This window comes from Aristolochia californica, unplaced genomic scaffold, assembly GCF_029961685.1.
Source record: "Aristolochia californica isolate CCGP_79_NKW_82.1479 unplaced genomic scaffold, dmAriCali1.0.hap1 SCAF_2, whole genome shotgun sequence".
In the NCBI taxonomy this organism is placed as follows: Eukaryota; Viridiplantae; Streptophyta; class Magnoliopsida; order Piperales; family Aristolochiaceae; genus Aristolochia; species Aristolochia californica.
In genome coordinates, this window is record NW_027181881.1 from 6,599,768 (window position 1) to 6,624,748 (window position 24,981).

The 24,981-nt window shown below is 34.9% G+C and overlaps 2 protein-coding genes across 3 annotated transcripts in view; both read left to right on the plus strand.

Annotated features, from left to right (window-relative positions):
- Window positions 1–3,292: 3,292 nt before the first annotated feature.
- On the plus strand, window positions 3,293–8,639 carry LOC137956914 (chloroplast stem-loop binding protein of 41 kDa a, chloroplastic). Its single transcript, XM_068804581.1, has 6 exons — window positions 3,293–3,693; window positions 4,015–4,136; window positions 6,612–6,714; window positions 6,797–6,938; window positions 7,780–8,057; window positions 8,319–8,639. The coding sequence occupies exons 1-6, from the start codon at window positions 3,295–3,297 to the stop codon at window positions 8,499–8,501; spliced, it is 1,227 nt and encodes a 408-aa protein (XP_068660682.1). The 5' UTR covers window positions 3,293–3,294; the 3' UTR covers window positions 8,502–8,639.
- An 8,635-nt stretch (window positions 8,640–17,274) lies between these two features.
- Window positions 17,275–24,981, plus strand: part of LOC137955296 (probable ATP-dependent DNA helicase CHR12) — a 36,493-nt gene continuing 28,786 nt past the window's right edge. For both annotated transcript variants that reach the window (XM_068802168.1, XM_068802169.1), the window contains exon 1: window positions 17,275–17,670. In XM_068802168.1, coding sequence (XP_068658269.1) covers window positions 17,464–17,670 — 207 coding nt within the window. In that variant the 5' untranslated portion in view covers window positions 17,275–17,463. The remainder of the gene's footprint in view (window positions 17,671–24,981) is intronic.

The following is a 24,981-nucleotide window of genomic DNA, read 5'->3' on the forward strand; positions in this document are numbered from 1 at the left end:
ATTTTATGTCTCATTGTCATGCCTCTAGATTGAGCAAGAAATTGTTCATAGTCCCTTAGTGTGTGGTCAAAGTTACTTCGGGTGAAAAGTAGGTTAGTCAACTTCTCGTTTATGAAGAATGAAACCAAAAGGAAGAGAAACTCAAGTTTGAGTGTAATGGGAATCCCTCGTACGAAAACGAGACGGTTATAAGTGATTTACATGACCCTATTTAGAGGCAAAAGAGAATAAACCCCCTTATCTCATATTCAAACCCTAGCTAATGAGAAATTGCCACCTAAGGCAAAATTCCAAGAATTACAAGTTGCACACGTGTAAGAAACTTGAAGAAGGGCTTATTTAATTTGATAATATTAAATTAAGTCACCTATGTTTATGTAAGAACCATTTTGATTAAAATATAATATTATATATTAACTAAAAAATAGAAAATGGAAAACAAATTGATTTTACATAAATCGATTTTACATTAACTAAAATACTTTCAAAATTAGCGAATGTTACCATATGGAATTTTTATTTTTTATATTTATATATATATATATATTATTTTATAGTATGATTACACTAAACCCTATATGGTTAATTGACCCCAATTTTTGGATTAATTAAGCAAATAACCAGTTTAATATAATAATTAATTAATTAATAAATTAGTTAAATAATTAATTATTAGTTAATTAACTAACTAACTAATTGAACAATTGCTTATTATGTAATGAAATAATTGATTCATTAATTATGTAATTGTCGTACTCCTACCTTATTTTGTAAAACTAATTTAAACTAATTAAGTAAGGTTAGAAGGATGTCTTAAAGATAAAAGTCCACAGTGGTACAGTTGCACTAAGTAAACAATGCTATGCATTTGGTAGTCATGCTTACTGTTAGGGGTGGCATCGAGTTAAGTCGAGCTTGAACTTGCATATATTCGAGTTGAGCTTGATTTAAATACTTCGAACTCGAGTTCAAACTTAAAAATAGAATTGAACTCGAGCCAAGCCCATCTTCGAGCTTAAAATTGGAATTGAGCTCGAGCCGAGCCCATCCTCGAGCCTAAAATTGGGATCAAGCTCGAACTCGAGCTAGGTTCAAGCTTCAACCTACATTTAAAACCTTGCATAAAATACATGTCAAATAAACTATACATAAAATTATGCATAAATTTTACTTAAAATTGTGCATAACCTCTACATAAAATTGGGCATGACCTCTCTACATTAACCTTGCATAAAATTGTTTATAAATACTTCATAATATTTGAAATAACTGGCTTGGAATTTGAAAGAAGCGGCAATAACTTTTGTTTAATCCAGGCTTTGTTTTAATATTTAAACATATACTTCTATTAACCCAACCAAAAAAAGACATGTACTGACTAATGACACTTATGACATATGCTAAATCTAGTTTGGTTACTATAAGATAAATGAGTTTTGCAACAAGTATTTGAGATTTTCCACATCCACATCTTCGCCAGAGCTTGCACACAACTTGGTGTTAGCATCCATAAGAGTATCTGTTGGTCAACATCTCATCATCCATGTGTCTGTTAGCAGATCAAGAACATATTTCATCTGAGGTAAGATAATCCCATGTTTTGACTAAAAGATCTCAATACCCAAAAAATATTTCAAAAGTCCAATGTCTTGTACCAATGCAAGCACCTTCACGTGTTCAAAAAACTTAATTGAACTATGATATCAACCTTTAATCTTCAACATATGTAAATATAGCATTTCAATCATGAAACACCATGGAACCATCAATGGAATAGCAAAACTTCATTCATCAAACAAAGGACCAGAAATCTACAAGTTCTATCGATCTAAAAATTGATCTCTTTAACTGAAGATAGCATGGATTAAACACATTGATATTAACCAAGTTGAAGCTAATATATAAGATGTAGTAACTCAATATTTTCTTATCAAAATATATTTAATAAACCTTCATCTTCTCGAGATATATAGTAGCAATCATCTCAAGGAAAAGAAGAGAAGAACAAATTTTTCTTTGTGAGTCAAAAGAGGTTCAAAACCAAACCTTGATCAATACCTCAACTTCCATTGAGAGAGTTAATAAAAACTTGATTAAACAGCATCATAATTTTGGGATTCCAAACCTAATGCTCTGATATCATCAGATTTAGGATCCCATGATAGGTACTTGGCCAAGAAGGTGAGAGAAGAGAGAAAGAAGAAGAAGAAAAGAAGAAAAAGAGAGAAAGAAGAAGAAGAAAAGAAGAAAAAGAACAAAAAGAAGAAAAAGAGGGTAAGAAGGAAGAGAAGAGGGGGATGGCTAAGGAGATGGAGAGAGAGAGAGAGAGAGAGAGAGAGAGAGAGAGAGAGAGAGAGTTTGAGAGAAAAGTGTAAGGACGAATTTGAGAGAGAAGAGGGGAGACTTAATTATTTACCCCTTGCCTTGAGTCTCTATTTATAGTTTATGAAGGAAGGTTATAATGACTACATTAACCTTAGGGCTACAAGCTCTCAAAAGAAAAAGACATAAGTAGACATGCATCATCTTCTCTATTTACACCTTTATGTCATCCTTACGAAAAGGACACTAATTTACACCCTCTTCTATCTTTTTGATCGTGGGGAAGGTATTTATTTACCTTAATACCCCTTTGAGATGTCTTTCAACATCAACATTTGTTATTTAAAAGAAATTCATATCAAAGTTTATTATGCAAATGTCGTGGGCACACTAATATTGAAGATTTTGTAGATGTAAATTGGGTCGGTTCATCGAATGATAGGAAGTCTATCTCTAACTATTGCACTTCAATATGAGGTAATTTAGTTACTTGGTGAAACAAAAAACAAAGTGTGGTGGCTATATCCTGTGTAGAGAATAAATATAGGGTCATATCTTGGATTAGGGCTAAGTGGTCAGGATTGAGGTATCTAATATTTTCTCATTTTATATTACTTTATTATATTTTTAAAAAATATGCCAGAAGATATGATTTTTTTGTAATTTCATTTTGTATAGGCAAGGCCGTAGTACCCTACAACGTTCACCCAGGCAAGATGGTGCGCGTACCGGTTGAGACATCGGATTTTAGAGACGGCTACACGCCCACAACTGAAACGACCAAACCGTTATGCTCGATGGAGAGTGCACTTATCGGCCGAGACATCGGATTTTAGAGAAGGCGACACGTCTCGAAAATCCGAGACGCCCACTACTGGAACAACCAAACCGTTAGGCTCTTTAACTTCCGATGGCTTTATTGTGAACCTGTCAATCCTTAGTGGATCATATTCCCGCTTGCCCTCTCCTCGCATGGCCATGGCTGCTTCCGCTACCTCTCTTCTCTCCTCCACTTTTCTTGCTACGAGTTTCTCTCCTCGTTCATCTACCTCCCGCCTTTCTCTTTCTTCTGTTAGCTCTCTCTCTTCGGCACTTCCGCTTTCTTCTTCTTCTTCTTGCTCTCTGTTCAATCCCATTCCCAGACTCTCTTTCTCATTTTCTTCGTCCTCACCATCTCCCTTCTATGTCATGGCCAATGCAGATAGGAGTCCAAAGAAGGTCCTCATCGTCAATACTAACAGCGGTGGCCACGCTGTGATTGGTTTTTATCTCGCAAAGGACCTTTTGGGTTCAGGGCACGATGTTACTGTCCTAACTGTTGGAGAAGAAAATTCGGAGAAAATGAAGAAACCCCCGTTCAACAGATTCTCTGTTAGTGTTTTTGTGTTTTTTTTTTTTTTTCTGTCTACTAATTGCTTTTTTTTTCGGTATACGAACAATAGCTTACATTTCCTCCGTAATTCATAACAAGGAGGATAACTACTTTTCCTGTTTTTGTTTTTCTTTGTATACTTTACGAGCTTTGTCTTGTCTTCAAGACTGATTTTGCTACGGGAGCGTGTTTTTCAAAATTTTGTAGTCCTTTGCTAACTCAGATTCTACCTTAAGTTCGTAAGTATTTATTTTTATTTGTGTGTTCAAGGATCGTGAGTTTTAATTTTAACTTTTCTTGTCTTCTGGTTCGTATTTCAGGAGCTTGTGAGTGCAGGTGGCAAAACAATATGGGGAGACCCTGCCCAAGTTGGCGATGTGGTCCAGGGTGCATCATTTGATGTTGTGTTGGATAACAATGGCAAGGATTTGGATACTGTCAGGTGTGCTCGGTTCTTTACCTTCTTAGAAAAATGAGAATAGAGTTGAAACAATCTCCTGCTTATTAGCAAATTCTTCTGAAACTGCAATGCTGGATCACATAGATAATACAAAAATGGTAGATCTGACTCTTTGGTTTTTTTTTATTAGCTTAACTTGAGTAGTACGTGATACATTTTATTACTAGGAAAAACTACATTCTGCAGCTCTTTGTTCGAAGGTGGAGAGTTGTCAGATGGAGAATTGGAGAAGAGAAATGAGAGAACAAGCAGAGAGAGAAGTTTAACTTTAAAACAGGTATGGGAGAGAGGTTTTGATTACCCCACTTCCTATTTATAACTTAAATTAACGTAAAAGATTACAAGAATGCCTCTGCTCCCTTTTACATGCTAGGAAATAAGATTCTAGAAGAAAATACTTTCCTAAAACATTAAGGTCCCGTTAGTGTCCCTGGTTGGAAATTTATATCCCAGGAAAAGCTAGAAATGTTTTTCCTAGGATACACATTTCCAAGAAACCTTAAGATAAAATCTTAATAGTGACTTACTAGGGACATGGAAAATTTTGAAAATTTTTAAGGAAAATCAAATGGACTTGTTAGTGCCTTTTTCTAGGAAATAAATGGAAATTGATAATCAATCTCATACTTAACCATACTTATCCGATAAATTTTCAGTAAAATAAAATGTCAAATACAAAATTACCATGAAAAATTGCTTCATGCTGAAAGTATTACAACATCAATTATTAAATACTTATTCAAAATTTTTCATGTCCTTTTCTGACCCATCTTGGATGGAAAATCTTACCTAGAAAATTATATGATTTTCCTAGTAAGAATTTCTAGCTTGAAAAGTGTTTCCAAGAGAAAAGAGGCATTAATGGTCCTTGGAAATGTATTTCTATTAAAAATGCCTTTTCAGCATTTCCTAAAAAAGGCACTAACATAGCCTAAGAAAACTAAATAAACTCATTTTACAACTTCTAAAAAAAATTCTATATTAGTTTGTCCTATTATCAATTCTAAGAAAGAAACTAAGGCTCTGTTAGTGCCTTTTCCAGGAAACGCTGGAAAGACTATTCTAGTAGATATATATATCCAGGACTATTAGTGCCTCATGTTTCCTAGAAACACCTGAAAACACTTTTCCAACTGAAAATTCTTCCCAGGAAAATCATATAGTTTTCCAGGTAAGATTTTCCAACCAAAATGGGCTGGAAAACCATATGGAAAATTTTTGAATAAGTATTTGACAATTAATGTTGTAATACTTTTAGTACAAAGCATTTTTTCATGGCAATTTTGTATTTGACATTATATTTTAGTGAAAATTGTCGGATAAATATAGTAATGTATAAAATTGATTATTAATTTTCATTTATTTCCCTTGAAAAGGCACTAACATGTCCATTCAATTTTCCTTGAATTTTTTAAAAATTTTCCATGTAATTTCCTGGTAATACTAATAGAATTTTATCTGAAGTTTTTTTTAGAAATGTGTATCCTAGGAAAAGTATTTCTAGCTTTTCTTGGGATATAAATTTCCAACCAGGGCACTAACGGGGGCCTAGGTGACTTAGAGCTGCAAAGGAGAAGTTGGCCTTTATTATCTAAAACAAAGAGATAAAAAGTCCAAATAACATCTTAAAGTCGCTTGGTTGTATTCCTGGCTAATCTGAGAAAACAGGAACCTAAAGCCGACCTTTCTTTCAAGAATCAAAGTTCTTTACTTTGAGTTTCAACTATTCATTAACTTAAATGGTTGCGTATGCGGTTTTCTTTTCTCTGGCGAATGCTATAATATTTGAACAGCAATATATAATTATGTCAATAGACCAGTTAAAGTTTGCCGTATTGGAGATTGAGTTGAGCACACGGGTCATGTTTTGGATTTCAGGATTCAATACACAACCTTAACAGAAAATAGAGGATCATTCATGTCAAAGTGGATAATATTCACACAAACTAAGTAGGTCATCCAACACAATGGCCATTCTCAGATCATGTCCAGTTTTTAGATAGCTAAGGCAAAGCAATTCTTCTATTCAGTAAAATTGGAGTCAAATGTTCTTAGGTTTGATTCAACCCGAAACTGAAAAAGAGGAATAACCTTTAATCCTAATTTATGGCTTGTTTTGACATGATATGGTGATTTTAATTGAGGTCTGAGGTTTGAAATGTTCAGTTCAAGTTTTATTCAGCACTTTAACAGTGTGTAAGTGAACAACTCTGTTAATGGTGTTGGCAGAATGATGAAATATTTTGCCTAAAAAAGAACTAGAGGTTTGCAGTAGATATTCTTTCAGTGTTCAAGTACACTTGCCATGGTTGCAAGCATAAACCTACATGTGGAATGAAACTTCTGTTCATTGCAATGTAAATTAATGTAGTTAGAAAACAATTGTTTGCCAATCTTTTTCTGCTCACATACTATATTGAGGTCAAGTTGTATACCTGACGTCAATGTTAATCATAGGCCTGTAGCAGACTGGGCCCTGAATGCTGGAGTTAAACAATTCTTGTTTATCAGCAGTGCTGGTATTTATAAGCCGACAGATGAGGTTCCTCATGTCGAAGGGGTATATTTTATGATTTGTCTTAGATATCTCTGGGTATATTTTAAGAAATGGCTACTTTTAGTTAAATTATCTGGCATTGCAGGATGTTGTTAAAAGTGATGCTAGTCATGTTGGAGTTGAGAAATACATTGAGGAAGCTTCTTTCAGTAGTTGGGCAATATTTCGTCCGCAGTACATGATAGGCTCTGGAAACAATAAAGATTGTGAAGAATGGTTCTTTGACCGTATGTGTCTTTTCTACTTCTCTTGGGTTGTTAATCTTTATCTAGTTTCTGTCAAAATGATTCTTCTAATGGATTTTTGACATGCTATCTGACGTCTATATTTAAAAAAAAAAAAACTGCAATTACCTCTGTTTTTATGCAGTTATGATGGTAAAATTGATGCTTTTCAAGTTGTTATTGCCGATTTAGTTTTGCTGCAAAAATTGGGTAATCTGATTGGAACTCTTTATAAAATTTCTTGGGGTTACAATGGAGGGTTCCAAATGACTGACAGTTTCTGATATCACAATAAGCAATCCTTCCCTGTATATTTCATCTTGGTGTCTTGGAAGTGTTCTACATCCCAAAACACATGTTTGATATTTCCTTTGGTTTCTTAGCTTTCAGCATTAGTTTGATTTGTTGTACTTCTTGGAAGTATACTTCCTCTGTGATATGTCAGTATGTGCTTTCCAGTGGAGGAAATTTTTAAATACTTAATTCTTTTAGATGTTCTGGAACTTGAGGACAAATGATCGCCTTGATGGATCTTTAAGGCTATCATTATCTTCATGTTATTGCTCATTTCACATGTAATCTTACAATGATGGGCTGATAGAATCTTCCAGTGGCAAATGCATGCTGATGCAATCTGATGCCACCAGGCCATATTGATGATAAGAATCTCCCTATATTTGGCTGCAAATTTACCAAAATCATTTATAGTTGCATGATGGTGGCTTGATAGTACATCTAAATGTGTATGCTGAATTACACACATATAGAGGCATTCAAACACAAGGGCTATGTTCCTATTTTATTAGCCACAGATATTCTCATGTTCATTTATGGTTTTTCACAGGAATTGTTCGAGATAGACCAGTCCCAATTCCTGGATCAGGATTGCAACTTACTAACATTTCCCATGTGAGGGACTTGTCGAGCATGCTTGCTTTGGCAGTAGAGAACCCATCTGCATCATGTTGCAAAATCTTCAACTGTGTGAGTGACCGTGCAGTAACTTTTGATGGATTGGCAAAACTCTGTGCTCAGGCTGCTGGCCACCCACTGAAAATTATCCACTATGATCCGAAGGCTGTCGGTGTAGATGCAAAAAAGGCTTTTCCTTTTCGCAATATGGTATCATCTCTCTCTCTCTCTCTCTCTCCCTGTGGGTGTTTGTAGAGGTTGCCAGGTGCATGCTACTGTTGTTTGTCGATTGATTATAATTTTTTACAATTTAATGCATTCTGTTGCAAAATTTTCAAAACTTAATTGAGAAATAAAGCAACTTGAATTTTTGTAAACCCAATAGTTTGGATGGTGACTGTACAGGTTTTCACCCTCACTTCAGTCACCCAAAATATACCTGTTAAAGTATTCTTTTTTGGTCTTCTGCAGCATTTCTATGCTGAACCAAGAGCTGCTAAGGAGATATTACAATGGAGTAGTACTACCAACCTTCCTGAAGACTTGAAAGAAAGATTCAAGGAGTATGTGAGCATAGGAAGAGACAAGAAGTCCATGCTGTTTGAACTTGATGATAAGATATTAGAATCTCTTAAAGTGACAGCCACAGTGTGATGGGAGGGACAGGATCTGGGCAGAAACAACTATTTGCCGGAGTTCACTTGTGCTTGTGTTTATTATGCTAAACATCTTATGATTTATCAGATTTTGTAAGATTCATGTATTTCACAATATTGTTTGTGTAGAAATAAAGATAAGGTCATTTTGCCATTCCAATAGACTACGGTTTTGAAACTTCTATTAAAATCCATTCGGAACTCATTTCAAACATCACAAAAAGAATCATACACTTTATATTCCTTTTGAACAGAAGGATAAAAGTGAAATTCTTGAAGTGTTTGTTTCAAACTATTCAAAGGGAGAGAAGAGAGGTAACAAAGAATGATATAAACAAACAAGCACACACCAAAAAGAACACATTTTTTGTTTTTGTTGTTCCGCTGGTGGTAATCATCGTTAATGAAGTCTTGTTGGGTAAAATCCACCATTCTAGCTATTAGTAAAAAATACAAAAGGATTCATGGCGAACTATAGTGGGCACTTCTCTTCTAGATTGACCACTCTAGATAGCCAATACTTCTAGATTCAAGGATATAGAAAACATTTACAAAAGAAATCAAAATACAAAAGGGAAGATGGAAACTTATCTTTTCTTGGAGAGATAATCAACCTCCTAGTGAAACCCAAGCTTCCGTGAGTTTAAGCATGAGCAAATGAGAATCTAAAGCTTATAAAAACTAGGAATGGAAGATGGAATGATGAAAAGTTTGAAAAGAATGGGGAAATTGAATTTCTTCTCTTATAAACGTAAAACCGAAAAAATGATGCTCAAAATTTATTGAAGGCCTTGTGAATGCAATATAATTTCATTGGTACTTGAGGATGTGCTTAGGTTCTCTATTAATAATCTTAGAAAGTAAGCCTAACTTTTTTGAAATGTTATAAAGCAATTATAAAGAATCGCTTCACTACTCTGATCAATCAGGCCAAAAGTGTATGAATGATCAGACTTCTCCAACTATTTTTTGAACCTTGATAAACCTATGATTGTTCACATGTTTTAAATCGGTTTGCAACATTCAGTCTGATCGATTAGAGCTACAATGATTTATCAAATCAGCGAAGAATTTAATGAAAACTTTGGATGAGTTTTAAAACTTTCCAAAGCCTTTCTATGATAATCAATTCTTCTGGCTTTAGCATGTAAGTCTTTCTTCAATATGACTTGACCTTGTTTTGGTTGAGGTCTTCTTGTCTTGCTTTGATTTTCATGGTTCTTCCTCATACATTTTGTTTGAATGTCACTTGAAGGCAATTTGCATTTCTTCTACTTGAAATGGCATAAGTTTTTTATCATCAAAACCTAGGGAATCCAAATTAATAGATTTGAGTCAACCTAAGTTAACAATCTCTATATGTTACTAGGTGGGGATTTATCTTTTAGTGCTACGTTTTTTCGTCTAGTTGGTCTTCCTCTTTTTCTTTTGGTTCCATTTCATACGCCAAAATGATGCATAGTAGTTCTTCTAAGTTCATCTTCCTAAGTTATCATTTTCTCTAATATCAATCTTCCTTATATTCCATGATTAGAAAGAGCCTTGAGAATCTTGTCATTCCTCCTAAATAGAGAAATTCTTCCCCTAGAATATTTATTTCATTAATTTTGTGGGTAAACCTACAATTTATCTCAACTATTGTTTCTGCCCATTTCATCTTAAATTCATTATATTAGGCAATCAATATGGTAATTCTAGAATATTTAAATTTATTTTCTCTTGGTATACCTCTAGATTATCCCAAATTCCTTTGTTAGTTATACAAGTTAAAACTCTACTGAATTTGTTAGGTCCTAAGGCACATAGAAAAATAATTGTAGCTTCGGATTTTGTCCTAAGTTGGTCTTTTTCATCCTTAATAAATTCATTAAACTCCTAAGGTTTCTTTTGTCCATTTACTATTTTGTCTAGGTCAACTGGTGCTTCCTTGGTCTTATGCTAATGTCTCAACCCATGGGTTTGAGAAAAAAAATTCAATTTTAAACTTCTAATATGCATAGTTTGTCCCATTAAACATGGCGGCTCGATTTGCTAGAATGAGCATTTTGTCTTGAGAGGTCATTGAATTGATTTAAACATTTCAAGCCTACTCTAATACCAATTGTTGGCCCAAGTGGCATCTCAAGAAGCAGGTAAATTGGGTAGAAAATTAAAAATTTAAGTGCAAATGAAGGTAAATGGAAAATGTAAACAAAAAAGCATATACCATAAAAGAACACATACATTTTTATTTTCGATGCTTCCCTTGTGGTAAAAATGCTTATAGCTTCTAGTATAAAATGTTGAGAGATTCATGACTCTCTTAGATCCAAATATGTGCAATCCCCAATTGCACTTCCAATATCTCTCTCGAAGAGATTTCTTACAATCACTAGTTTCTGGTTCTTATAGGTACTTCCCTTAAGAGATTTCTTACAATCACTAGATTTTGACTCTAGTGGTCACTTCTCTTTTAGATTGTCAGCTTTAAATTGCTAATACTTTTAAATTTAAAGTTCTAAAAAAACCTTTAACAAAAGATATCAAAAAAAAAAAAAAAATGGAGGATAGAAACCTACAACCATTCTTGGAGAGATAGTCAACCACCTGGAGATAACCAAGCTTTCAAGACTTTAAGCATGAATAAATGAGAATGTGGAGCTTGTCAAAGTTTGAAATGGTAAACAGAATGAAAAGAAGTTTGAGAATAATGGGAAAGTTGAATTTCTTCTCTTACAAGGGCAAAACTAAAAAAATCATGCTTAAAATTTCTTGAAGGCTTTGTATATTCAATATGCTTGAGGACATGCTTAAGTCCTTTGTTTATAGCCTTAGAAAGCAAATGTAGCTATTTTGGAACACTCGAAAGCATGTGATCGATTAGACCTTTTGAAAAGCTCTATCTTTTAATATGGATAAGACGTTTTAAATCAGTTGCTATAACGCACAAGCCATTAGAGCCTATGATTGTTCAGAGTTTAGTATGTATAATGGATCAGAGTTATCTTGATTTTTCAAATCGGTGTAGAACTTGATGAAAGCTTTTGGTTGAGTTTGAAACTTTTCTAAAACTTTGTATGATCCTTTTAAACACGGTTTTAGAGAAACTTTGATGTCCTATTACTCCAACTCAAATTTAACTTTGATGTCCTAATGCTCCAATTCAAATTTGACTTAAGTTTTGGAAGTTTGATTATCTATCTTCTTGCATGGCTAGAGTTCTTGAAATTTATCTATGGTACGTGGACTCTAGTCTTTAATTCTTCTTGCTTCAACATTTAAGCCCTTCTTCAATACGATGATCTTGTTTTGGGCTTGAGGTCTTCTTGTATTGCTATTATTTTTTACGTTTATTTCTCATAGACATTGTTTGAATGCCACTTGAAGGCAATATGCATTTCTTCTACCTAAAATGCTTGATATATAATATTAGCTCAAGAGTTTAAGTTTTTTTATCATTAAAATATAAAGAATCCAATTATATACAATGTCCTCCTCCCCATCCCTCTCTACCTATCATTGATAAACAAATAAGGGTATCCTTCCCCTTGCACAATCTTTTATATTGGAAAGAGAGACAGAGAGGGAAAGGTATCGTTCAATGATGTTTTTATGAGAACAGACAACTTGAACACTAATTGTGTGCTTTGAAAGAATAGTTGAATAGAACACCTTAAGTTGAGAAGCTTCTTCTATTTTTATTGTTCAGCCAAAATTAAAGTACACTACAAATATGTTAAGAGAGAGTTTTAATTAATTTTGAAATTAAAAATTTGGAATTAAATTATATGATAATTTAAGAAATTAATGATAAATCAATCAAGGGATTGATTTATCATGATTCCATAAAATCAAAAGAAATTTTTCATTATTTTTTATTTCTTAAATTAAACAATTTTGAATCCATAATTAAGGAATTAAACAATCCCTCTTTAGCCTATAAATAGGCTTGTATTGATTGTAAAATTCATTTTGATTCAATAAAAAATTTTCCTCTCTTCCCGTCCATGGATTAGGCTCCTAGGGCTAAACCACAAAAAATTGTTTTGTGTTTTTTTTTCCTTTCATCTTCAATTTCATTTTATCAAAGAAATTTTTTATGGTATCAGAACAAAAGGTTTGATTTTGGCATTTTTTGTTTTGTTGTTAATTTTTGCATTATTTATTCCATTATTTTTAATTTAAATTGATTTATGAATTAGACGAAATCATCTTACTATGAACATTTTATCTCTTGCTTCCTCAAAATCCATTGAGAAATGGTTTACAATTTTGTATTATTCACAAACAGGAACCATGTTTTTGAACCACTTTCTTCATTGCAATATAGTGTTTTTTTTAATTAAATTCAAGCATTAGTTTTAAAGAGGATTCAAATACGAGTATTTTCCCTCTTGTTTCATCAAAATCCATCAAGAAATGATGATGCAATTGATAGGAAGATGACGAGCCACCGTGGCTCACCCTAATAGGCACGCTGGCTAGCGCATCTTGTTTCAGAAACCGGATCCTACACAAGAAGTTCATGCAAACCCGATACGATGGTACTAGGTCTGCAACACTTAACCGTGTGTCTATCCAACACACGGGTTCGATTGCAACTCGAGGATTTGTTACACAATTTGATGAACAGTTCTAGATCCGAGTTGGAAACCGATAGAAAATTCGCATAAACATACTGCATCTGCTTCAGATCCAATTTTGACGCGTAGATCCAACATGCTATCCAAATAGAAGATTCAACATGTTCTACTATTCGTTTATTTATTTATTTATTTATTTTTATCTGGTTTTCTCATTTTTTAACCATAACCAAACCAATTTTTGGTTCAAACAAAAAAAATCTCATTTTCCCTCATTTTCATTCAATTTTTATGAAATTTTCACCATTATTTTTCTAAAAAATTCCTCTATTTGTTGATTTTAAAAAGGCGGAAGAATTGAGGGGGGATTTATTTATTGAATCAATATGGAGATATTTTTGTAGTATTAGGAATAGGGGTTGCTTGACATATACAATCTAATAACTTAAACCATTTTCAAATATCATATTAATATATTTTTCATACACAACATACCACTATTTTTATCTCATTTTATCACGTTATTTGCTTTATAATTTTTTTTTTTTTACAGGATGGATGTAGGATGTGCTAGTCGGATTGCCCCCTCTATAGCTATTACTATCTCATCAAGATTTTTCCTATCCCATAGGACACTTCATCACACCATCACCAATGCCAAGTGCAAAGAAATTGCTCTTCACAAGATGAAGGTTTTATCCTACAAGACGACAAGTTGTATTTCCTCTTGCCCCCAATAGAACTTTAGCGGCAAAGTTAAGAGAGAAATTTAATTAATTTTGAAATAAAAAATCGAAATTAAATTATATAATAGTTTAGAGAATTAATGAGAGATTAATTTGTCATTATTTCCTAAAATCAAGAGAAAATATTGATTATTTTTTATTGATTAAATTAAGAAATTTTGAATCCTTAATTAAGGAATTAAATAATCCCTCTTTAGCCTATAAATACACTTTTATTGATTGTAAAAATTCATTTTGATTCAATAAAATTTCCCCTTCTCTTTCTGTTCCGGCTTTTTGTTCCTTTCATCTTCAATTTTATTTTTGCATAGAAATTTCTCAAAATACAATGATTGTCCAAAGGGAAATGTTCGAGCAAAATGCACAAACAAAAACTTTGAGATAAAGGAATAATCCACCAACACTATGTGGTCAAACAAGGCATATCAACAAAAGACTTAACACTAAATAAAGTTTTCAAACAAAAGAGAATGTTTGAACAAGGATCATAAGTAGAAGACTTTGCAAAGAAGTTGTTCACACAAAAAAAAAAAAAAAAAAAATCAAACAAAAGCTCAGAAACAAGAGTGTATGGAGAAAAGGAAATGTTTGAAAAAAAAATGTTTGAGTAAAGGCCCATTAACAATAGTTCTATTAGCAAAAGAATCATTTGAACAAAGTGAAGTGTTCAAACAACCAAATGAAGATGAAACGTTCAAACAGACAGATGTGTTTGAACAACCTATAGTAAAAGATACCGCAAAACAAGAATATTTTTAAAAAATAAAGATTTGAACAAAATTTTTTACTACAATAAAAAATAAACTTTTGAAGCTCATTCCGGTCAACATAGGTCTCCAAAATGTGTAAGTGGCCTATCTATGTGTTAGCAGCTCAAGGATAATTTTTTTATTATTTTTCATGATTTTTTATCAATTTTTACTAGTGGACAAAAAGTTCATTTTTGTGCTGAATTGTTCAATTTCTTATCTTTGTGGACTCTTCTATTTAATTTGTTTTTGCCTCAAACAACTGGAGTGGACTCATTGGGCAAAGTATCCATGACCATCCTCAACTCCCATATACATTGACATTAAATGAGTCCATTTTTGTATTTTTGAAGGGCTAATTCCCAAGGAGCTAGGTATCTTTGTGCATTTACTTTGAAATCCATGTTTACTTAGCTTTATTTCTGCCAGAATCATTGGACAAATACTTTGAAATCATGTTGATCATTCTAGAAAAGGCATATGAATAGACTCTATATGAAGCAAGCTTTCATTGAGACTGGCTTTCAAAATTCCAAGTATCTAAAAATGCTTATTTTAAAATATTTGATAAATCTTGGTCAAATGTAACTAAACTATTTGAAAAGTTTGGATTGCCAACTTGTGAGCTAAAATTTTGGAAGTAAACAAATATAGAAATGCATTAAGTTTGTGCCTCCCCCATATTTGAAAACCAATCTAAAGTCCGTTTTGAGCTTTGTGTTTTGAAATAAACTTGATCAATGACTATTTAAGTTGAACCCACATAGATTGACACATAGGATTGGTGTAACTTTTTTTATTCTTGTACTTTTTAATCAGCCTATTGAGAGACATTGTAAGCAAGCAAAATTGTAAACAAGTTACCTTTGCATGTGCTTGGTTAAGCCTTCTGTAGGCAGGATCCCCTCAACACAACTCATTAAGAACATACAAGAAATCATAGTGGTCTAGGTTAGTGAGTCTAGTATATTGTAATCCCTTGCGAGGTTGTGTAATGTGAAAAGTGTTAAGTTTCATAAGGGAGGGCATGCTTGAAGAAGAGGAAGACGTGAGAGAAAAAATAGAGAAGAGAAATAGGGAGAGCATAGATCAACTAGTGTTGTTTCTCCTCCTCTAGACTCTTTCATTAATAGAACAAAATGTTCCTAGTTACAAACTAATTCTACTTTCCCAATTTACCCAATTACACCCAAAGTACAAGTTGCTAAATAAAATATAAAGAGACAAAATATAACTAGGAAACATTCTCTTTTGTTCTATCTTTTTTCCTTTGAGTTTACTTCTCTTGTGAGACTTACCTTGCATGAGACTCACCTTAGACTAGAAACTTGTGAGATATGCTTTGCATGAGACTCATCTTAGATTCCTTGATATGACCTCTTCAACACTCCCCCTCAAGATAGAGTTTGTAAATTCAAATTGCAAAAATTCTTGAACTTCAATCTTAAGTGGCTGAAAAAGGAATCCTTAAAAACAATTCATAATCTTGTTTTCTTCTTTATTTGGATATTTTGGTCACATAAAATTAGATTACCTAAATACATGAAAGTCTTCATTGTTGATTACCTCTTGCTTGTACTTCTTCTTTTACTTTCCCTTAAGCCGAAGATTTTTTTTTTTTTTGGCTAAGAGACCCAACTTGTACAACTAATGGTGAGAGAAGAACAATCACCCCTAGCCCAATTGTAAAACTCTAACTCATGTTTGAAATAACTGCTTGAATTTAAAGAGATTCATTCAGCCCATTTAAGGGCAACAAAAAGAGGGTTCATTTTTTGGGTTAAACAATACTAAAACAAGTAGTTCTTTTACCATTTTAATCAAGGCTATATAAGCCATTTCACACCTTACACTAAGTAAGAAGTTGCTATAGTATCTTGAAGCACCCAAAGTGTACTTGTGCCCTAAGATTTTAAATCAGTCACTCAGTCCCTAGAAAGGGAGTGTTTTGAAAAAATTAAATACATATGCTCTTGAATTTGAAATTAATTGAGTGTTTAGTGTTTTCCGTTGTCGAATCTATTGTACTTATTTTGAAATCGAATTGTTTTTAAGTTCAGTCTTGCACTATACAACCTTCATGCTCTATGCATTAAATTTTCTAAATCTCATTGTACTTATACTTTGTGATTCATAGCTGAAATTTGAGTTGAATTGCCAATTGTTATGGTGTATCACATAGGAGTAAGTATATTGTTATTTTTGCCTTTTGATTATAATATATGCCTATTAAGAGGTTTTATGCTCAAGTGAAAAGTTAGTCAACCTTGCCAAGTTATAAAATCAATCAAGACTTAAATAAGCTAATTGGTGACAATTATTGTTGCTAAAAATTTCTATTAAGTATCTAGGTGCCTTTACCTAGTTATTATTAGCCACAAGTCCCAAGGATAGGTGCTATAAATTGGATATTTGAGATTTGATGTTGTAGATGTCATTTGGTTGTTGATAGTGAAACCTTTAACTCCAGGGCAAAAGATCCTTGAGGATTGAGTACTTGTTTGAAATAGGTGATTTTGAACCACTATACACCTCGGTATGCTTTGTGGTCATTATTTGACTATGTATATTGTTTGTTTGGCTGCATTGTTATAGAAGTTGAAGGCTTAAAAAGCCATTAATTTTTCTAGTAGCAGACTACCGAGTGCGGTCCGCTATGCTTGGCTACAGCCTTGGGAACCATGGGACCTAGATCTTCCGGAAGGAGCCAAAAACAGGTACCTTCATAAGCCGAGAAGCTTAGATTTGTGGAGAGAGAGCGAAGAGAGGGCATTTTGAAAGAAAGGGGAGAAAGACGCCTACCGTAAGACGGGACTCGACGGTAAGCAGAAGGGGAAACAGAACCAAAATAAAACGTCTCTTAACTGATTTTCTAAATTTCGAATAGCCGTTGTGTTGGCGCCATGGTTGCCAAACTCGAGAGCCCTCCTTCCCTCGACAATTTGCAGAAGACTAGGACATTGATCGGTGCCCTCAATCTCGTATCCAGAAATCTTCCCCTTCCTCCGGAGATACTCGAATCCGTATCTTCCATCTATCATTTTGAGGCTGAGGCTGAGGCTGGCGTCAGTGACGCGATTAATGATGGGAATGCTCTTCCCAATGAGCCGGTGGGTTTTCTATCCGTACTCTTTGTGGTCTTACTTGACTTTATTTTGGATTGGTACTTTTTGGGGTAGCTTTCTCTAAGAAACTGATGGTTGGATTTTCTGTTTGTTCAACAATATGATTCATGTGCACTTGCCTCAGTTTGAGATTTTTGGTGGGAACGTGGCATTAGTGGACTTCAATTGCTTTATTCCCTCGTAATATATGCACCTTAATACAGCCGGCTTTTCAGGAGAACTAGTTGATAGATATGATGTTGTTCACTCAGGAGGGGTTTGGTTTAGTGTATTTTTGGCTATGATCATTTGCTACTTGTACCCTTTTGGTTATTATGCTCGCGTTTTTATATCTGACTGCATAATTGGTCTTGCCATCTTGAAGAATTTGTTATTAGTATGGTTTTTCATAAATCTTACCTGACTGTCTTTTCTGTCTTCTAGCGATTACAGTTGTTTTTTTTTTTTTTTTTAAATTAGATGTTTTCTGGGATTTCAGTACTTGTGACTGAGTATTTTGGAGTTCCCATCTCAGTTACTTTCTTTTGCCTTTCTTGGACCAGTTGGATAGGAATTTGGAAAATATTGAGGAATTTGACCTTATTTGTAGAAGGTATAATTAGGTTTGCTTTATTTACTAGGATTGTCGTTTCTAGTAGTTTTCCTAGGTTTTAGGGGGAGCAAGGATATAGATGTAACTTTTCATATTGTTTACACTATAAATAGGAGAGGAATAAAAAAACCCTAATCTCTTCCATCCCTTTTCTTCCTACAAATTCCAATTTGGTATCAAAGCATGTTCTGTGAGTTACATCAACTTACAGAAATGATGGAGCTCTCTTTCAGGTCTAGTTATTTGTTTTAGTTTCCATTGTCAATCTCAGTCTATCCTGTTCTATATTTCCCTTTGTACATGGGTTTCTCTGTTCTCAGTTAGTTTTTCTTTAATTCCTGCTCCTGGCTGAAGTTCTGTGTCTCTTTACTTTCATTGGCATGGTTTCTATCACCAGCATGCTTCAAATTCTTTTCACTCTTTCCTACTCATGGCGGATGTTTTAACAACTCCCCAGCAGAGATTTGCTCATCTCTTGAACAAGACTCTTCTTTGATTTCTGTTCATAGGACATCTTGAAGTTTCAGAAAGCTTATTAATTTTTGAAGCTCAGTAGTTTGTCCTTCTGTCGGTTCTTTGAAGCTCAGTAGTTTGTCCTTCTGTCGGTTCTTCTCTTCCTGTCCTTGTGAATCTCCGATCAATAAGCTTGAAGTTCCTCTTTGTTTGACTCTGCTAAAAACATTTTGGCATGCACGTTCTTCACGCATTCAACAGAGTTTGCCTGCATCCATGTTTCAATTATTTCCACAGGATATTAGTGAATGTCTATCGTCCTTGGATACCATCTAGGGTTTTGGTTTTTTTCTGTCTATTGAAAATAGGAGCAGAAAGTGAAAATCAAACCAGAACTGGTCCGGTTCTCTCTGCAAATCACACCCAGAATCTGGAGCTGTGCTTTGCCCTATCATGAGTACCTTGCCTTCTCCTGCTGCCAGAAATAGAAAATCAAACCCAGTTATGTTACAATTCTGCTCCGAGGAGGAATGGGAAGATATAATTTCCAAACCTATCTGCTGGTGCTGCGGCAGATGCTGTTGTCTACTCAATTTAAGTTGCTTTTTTTCCTTTCCTGTTACTTGCCAAATCTGTAGCCGAATTTACTTGGCAAATTGGAAGGGGGAGTTTAATGAACGGAAGAGAGATTATGTGAACTTGGCTTGCCTTTCGTGCGATCCATCCCTATGGCTTGAGTGGGAATGTTTTCTAAAACAGTTTAATTCTTTCAGTTACCTTCTGAACAACAACGAGCATGGATTTGGGATGATTGGAGATCAAGTTCACCTATTTCTTCATTTTTGGTCCTGCGAAATTTACATCTGAAACAGAAAACAGATCTGCAGGCTGTTTCAGGCTGCTGATTTGTCTTCATCGTCATTGCTGTCTTCAGCATTATAGATTTTTCTGAAATCAAATATATTAGGACAGGAGGTTGCCTTATTCACAGTTGTAGATTATGGTCTGTTTTTATTCTTTTCTTGGCAGTACATTCCTTAGCAATAGTAAGAGCAGGTGCTGTTCTCACTGTCTGCTGTATTTAATGCTGCTGGTGCCCCTAGCTGGCTTCATGCTTGCTCTCCATGCAGCAGCAGCTGCTGCTTTGCTGCATAAGGCCTGGCAGCAGCCAATAAATTTGCACATATCCTTGATTTCTATTGGATTTCAGATCCCATGATGGTGAAGTGGTTGATCACACGAGAAGGAGAGAGAGGAGGAGAAACCGAGAGTGGGGTAGTTTGAGAGAAGAAGAAGAACGAGAGAGAGAGTTTGAGAGAGAAGAAGAGAGGAACGAGATTGAGAGGAGGGAGGAGGATTATGTCAAGTGACGTAACTAATCCTCCCCCTCATTGTATATTTATAATAATGAAAGAGGCTACAATTACATAATTACCCTTTACCCTAAGAAGGGTGAGAAAGGGTAAAAAAGAGAAAATTACATCATGCCACTATACTACAGTTTTATCTTCTAACACTACCCCTCAAGCTGGGGGAGAGAAAACATTGTAGATTCCCAACTTGCAGCCTGTAGTGGTTTTTTTTTATAAAGAACTTGCAACTTGTAGTGGTTAAAATCTTAAATGTGACTAGTTTCATAAAAATGTCTGCCACCTGTCTTTGTGATGAAACATGTTTGAGAGATAAGATACCAACTTAGAAATTTTTCCCGTATAATGTAGTAGTCTACCTCAATGTGTTTTATCCTCTCGTGGAAGACCGGATTTGAAGTGATATGAATAGTCGCCTGGTTGTCGCAATATAATTTCATAGAAACTCCTTTATAGTATCCCAATTCAATAAGAAAGGATCTGATCCATAGAAGCTCACTAATTGTGTGGGCCATAGCTCTATACTCTGCTTCTGCGCTTGATCTCACAACAACATTCTGCTTTTTGCCTTTCCATGTAACCAAGTTCTCCAACTAAGGTACAATACCCATAAGTGGACTTTCTGTTGTCAGGTGATCTAGACCAATCTGCATCGAAAAACCTTCTATGTTGAAGTGGTCATGATTCTTATAGAGAAGCCCTTTCCTCATAGCTCCTTTTAAATATCTCAGTATCCTCTCCAGAGCTTGCCAATGGGTAAGTTGTGTGTATATACTGACTCACCACACTTACTGCATGATATATCTGGTCTTGGTCATTGTGAGGTAAATAAGCTTTCCCACGAACCTCTGATATTTACCTATATCAACATTTTCTCCAGAGTTTGCACATAGCTTTGTATTGACATTCATAGGAATGTTTGTTGGTCGACACCCCATCATCCATGTGTCCAAAACATACTTCCTCTGAGATTATATGATCCCATGCTTTAACTGGAAGACTTCAATGCCCAAAAAATATTTTAGAAGTCCAAGTTCCTTCGTTTTAAATTCTTTACATATCTTTTCTTTGACTTCTTTTATGATGTCCGCATCACTGCCAGTTAAGATGATATCCTCCACATAAATTGCTAGTAATACTCTTCCCTTTAAGATATTTTGACAAAGATGGAATGATCTATTGAGCACCGGCTGAATCCAAAGCGCAACATTATTTGGCTAAATTTGTCAAACCAAGCTCGAGGAGATTGTTTAAGCCCATACAAAGACTTCCTCAATCTGCATATCGACTCCCCTTCAACCACAAAACCAGGTGGTTGATGCATATATATCTCTTCTTTAATGTCCTTAGTCAAAAAAACATTCTTCGCATCCAATTGATATTCCGGCCAAGAGGAATTAGAGGCAATAGACGTGTATAGAGTTTAATTTAGCCACTAGGGAGAATATTTCCTCATAATCTACTCCAAAACCCTGAGTATACCCATTTGCAATGAGTCGAGCCTTGAGGCGAGCAACAGAACCATCTGGATTGTGTTTGATAGTAAAAGCTCTTTATAGCCCACGGGTTTCTTGTTGAGAGGAAGAGGAACTAGAGCCCAAGTCTAGTGTTCATACAATGCATTCATTTCTTCACCCATTGCCGCCTTCCATCCTAGATGTCACAAAGCCTCCCGATACGACTGTGGAACAAAGATGGAAGAAATAGATGCAAGAAATTAACAACATGAAGAAGATAAACGATGGTGAGAAACAAAATTGGATATAGGATGAAAAGTGGAGTAGTGCAAGTCCTAGGCTCCTTCCGTAGAGCTATGAGCCGAGTATCAAAATGTGAGCCAAATACAATAGGGAAGATGGGCTGACCTCAGAGGGATCTGTAAACTCCACCAGTGTAGAATCGACCAATGCTTTAGGAGGCTAAAGTAGATTTGCATCAAGTGGCACAACGGGTTTCAGAGCTGCCTGAATTGATGAAAGACCCAGAGGAGCATCTTTTGAAGAATAAAAAGATGTGTCCTAAAAAAGTGACATCCCTAGAAACAATTAACTTTCGAAGAGAATGATTGAACAGACATAACCTTTTTGGGTACGAGAGTAACCCAAAAAAATACACTTAGGAGGGGTTAGTCTACAATGAAGTGGAATGAATTCCCCCCACATTACCTAGTTCATTAGATAAATGGGTTAGTGTAGAATGAATTACCCTTCCAAGTGAATTACGTCACTTCATTCTCTCAAGCAAAAATCGGGGAATTTGGATTCACACGTATTTTGGGAATCAACCAATTGAAGCGCGCGTCGCGCGTTGGTCCTTCCCAACCCCCCCGTAGTCCTTCGGCCAAATTTTTTTTCTCTCTCCTCCACTCCCTCCCGTCGGCCTTCCTCTCTCTAGTCCTCCGTCGCAGAGTACGGGAGGTTGTGTTATGGGACAACAATCACAGTGCGTCAGACAGCTGGATCCTGGGTTAAGTACCTATGCCTTCTGCTCCTAACAAGCCCTTTTTTTGGGTAGTATTGGCTAGGTGCTTAACATTTGGTATCAAAGCGGTCGCCACATTGCGAGTTCGATTCCCGGGGTGTGCAGAGGCTGGATTAAAGTTACTGGTAGGCTGCGGTTGGGCCAGTGTCGCTGCGCCGCCGTGGTCGTCGGCTCGTAACGGTGGGAGTACTGTTATGGGACAGCAATCATAATGTGTCAGACAACTGGATCTTGGGTTAAGTACCTATGCCTTCCGCTCCTAACAAGCCAGTCTTTTGGGTAGTATTTGGCTAGGTGCTTAACAGGTTGAGCCTCTGTCGCAGAGCCTCTCGGCCTTCCGGCTTCTCTTCTCTCTTGTCCTCCCTCTCTTTGCCTCCCTCCCCCCCGTCGGCCTTCCTCCCTCTCCTCTCCCTCTCGACCTCTGTCGCAGAGCACGGGAGGCCGAGCCTCTGTCGCAGAGCCTCCCGACTTCTCTTCTCTCTTGGCCTCCCTCTCTTCTCACTCTCGGTGTACTGTCGGAGCGTCGCCTCCGTTGCCGTTGCCCGTTGGCCTGCCGCTGAGGAAGACGACGCGCGCCGTGAGGAAGACGATGGTTTAATTTTTCCTAACTAAGACGATGGTTTAATTTTTCCTAAGTTAGGAAAAATTAAACCATCGTCATTAAAATAATAATATGTAATTTTTATTTATAAAATAATTATTTTTATTTTATAATTATTATATTAAATTAGTGATGTAATACTCATAATTAAAATATTGTTAAAATAAATATTTGATAAATTATTTTAGTTTAATTATCCCATTGCTATAATTAATTAAACCAATGGTTTTAAATTTTGGGACAATATATTATTAATTAATAATACATAAAAATATATATTATGTTATTTATATATATATTTATTTATTATATTAATTTTATTATTATTATATTAAATTAGTGATTTTTAATGTTAAAACATATCTTATATTATTAAAAAATAATTTATTTATTTATTATATTCGCTTATGTTATTTTTTATTTTTAATAATTTATTCTAGTCACACTTAATTATTGTATTAATTTATAATAAAATATAATCATTAAGTAATATAATATAATTTTCATTAATTAGGATATTAATATATTCTAATATTACACGTTAAATCACTTATAAGTGTAGTAACCATGTTTATTTTGGTTAATTATCTGTTTAGATATATGTTCTATTTAAGTATATTATAAAATGTTACTCATTCTCTTATTTATATCATACTTTTCATTTGGGGGCACTAACACTGGAATCTGTTTTCCAGTGCACTTGAACTCGTCTACACTAACACTCAAGGATGAGTTGAAGTTGAATCAATTCATTTAAATTCAATTCAATTTTTCACTTCAATTCAAGTTCATTGTGGACTAACCCCACCTTAAGAGACTTAGGGTCAAACTTACTCTTTTGTGGGGATGTGACATGAACAAAACATGTGCAACTAAAGACCTTCAAAGGAAGGGAGAAGGGGTCTTCATCCAGAAATAACAATGAGTATGGGGATTTATGGCTAAGTACTAAAGATGGTAGCTTATTAATAGGAAACATGCTATAAGAATGGCATGAGGCCAATAAAAATAGGGCACCTTCATAGAGTAGAGTAGGCCACGGGCTACCTCAAGGAGATGTCGGTTTCTCTTTCAGCTACACCATTTTGTTGACAGGTGTAGGCATAGGATGTCTGATGGATAATGTCATTATCCTGACAGAAGGATTGAAATTCACTAGATAGGTACTCTATGGCATTATCTTGACCGAAACACTTGTATTTTTATCCTAAACTGAGTGTGCACCATGGCATGAAAGGACTTGAATGTTGAAAAAATTTCAGATTGGTCTTTGAATAGAAATAGCCATGTGATACTAGTGAAGTCATCAACAAAAGTAACAAAATACTTGAAATATGTTTGAGACACTTAAAGGTCCATACACATCTAAGTGAATTAATAAAATGGAGCAACGCCTTTAAGTTCAGCTCTAGGAGAATATGTTGTCCTCTGGTGTTTGCTCAACTGACAGACTTCATAATTTAAACTAGACAAGGATTTCAAAGATGGAAATAAGTGCTGAAGCGATGTTGTTGATGGATGTCCAAACCAGTTGTGCCATAATCTTGCCTCTGTATGAGAATTGGAAATCACAATCACTGGAGACAAGTCCAAGCAATTAAAGCACTTGGTGTCCCCAACATATTATCTTCCGGTGATTCCCCATTATCTGTTATTATTTGGTAGACTTTCTCCTACAGTTCTTTATTTGACTCTCACTTACCCCTTTGGCCAACCCTTTTGGAATGTTGTTTTGGTTGGTCATTTTATTTATATGGGTGTTTTAAGTCCTTTTGAGACTTTTTTATTGGTACCCTTGT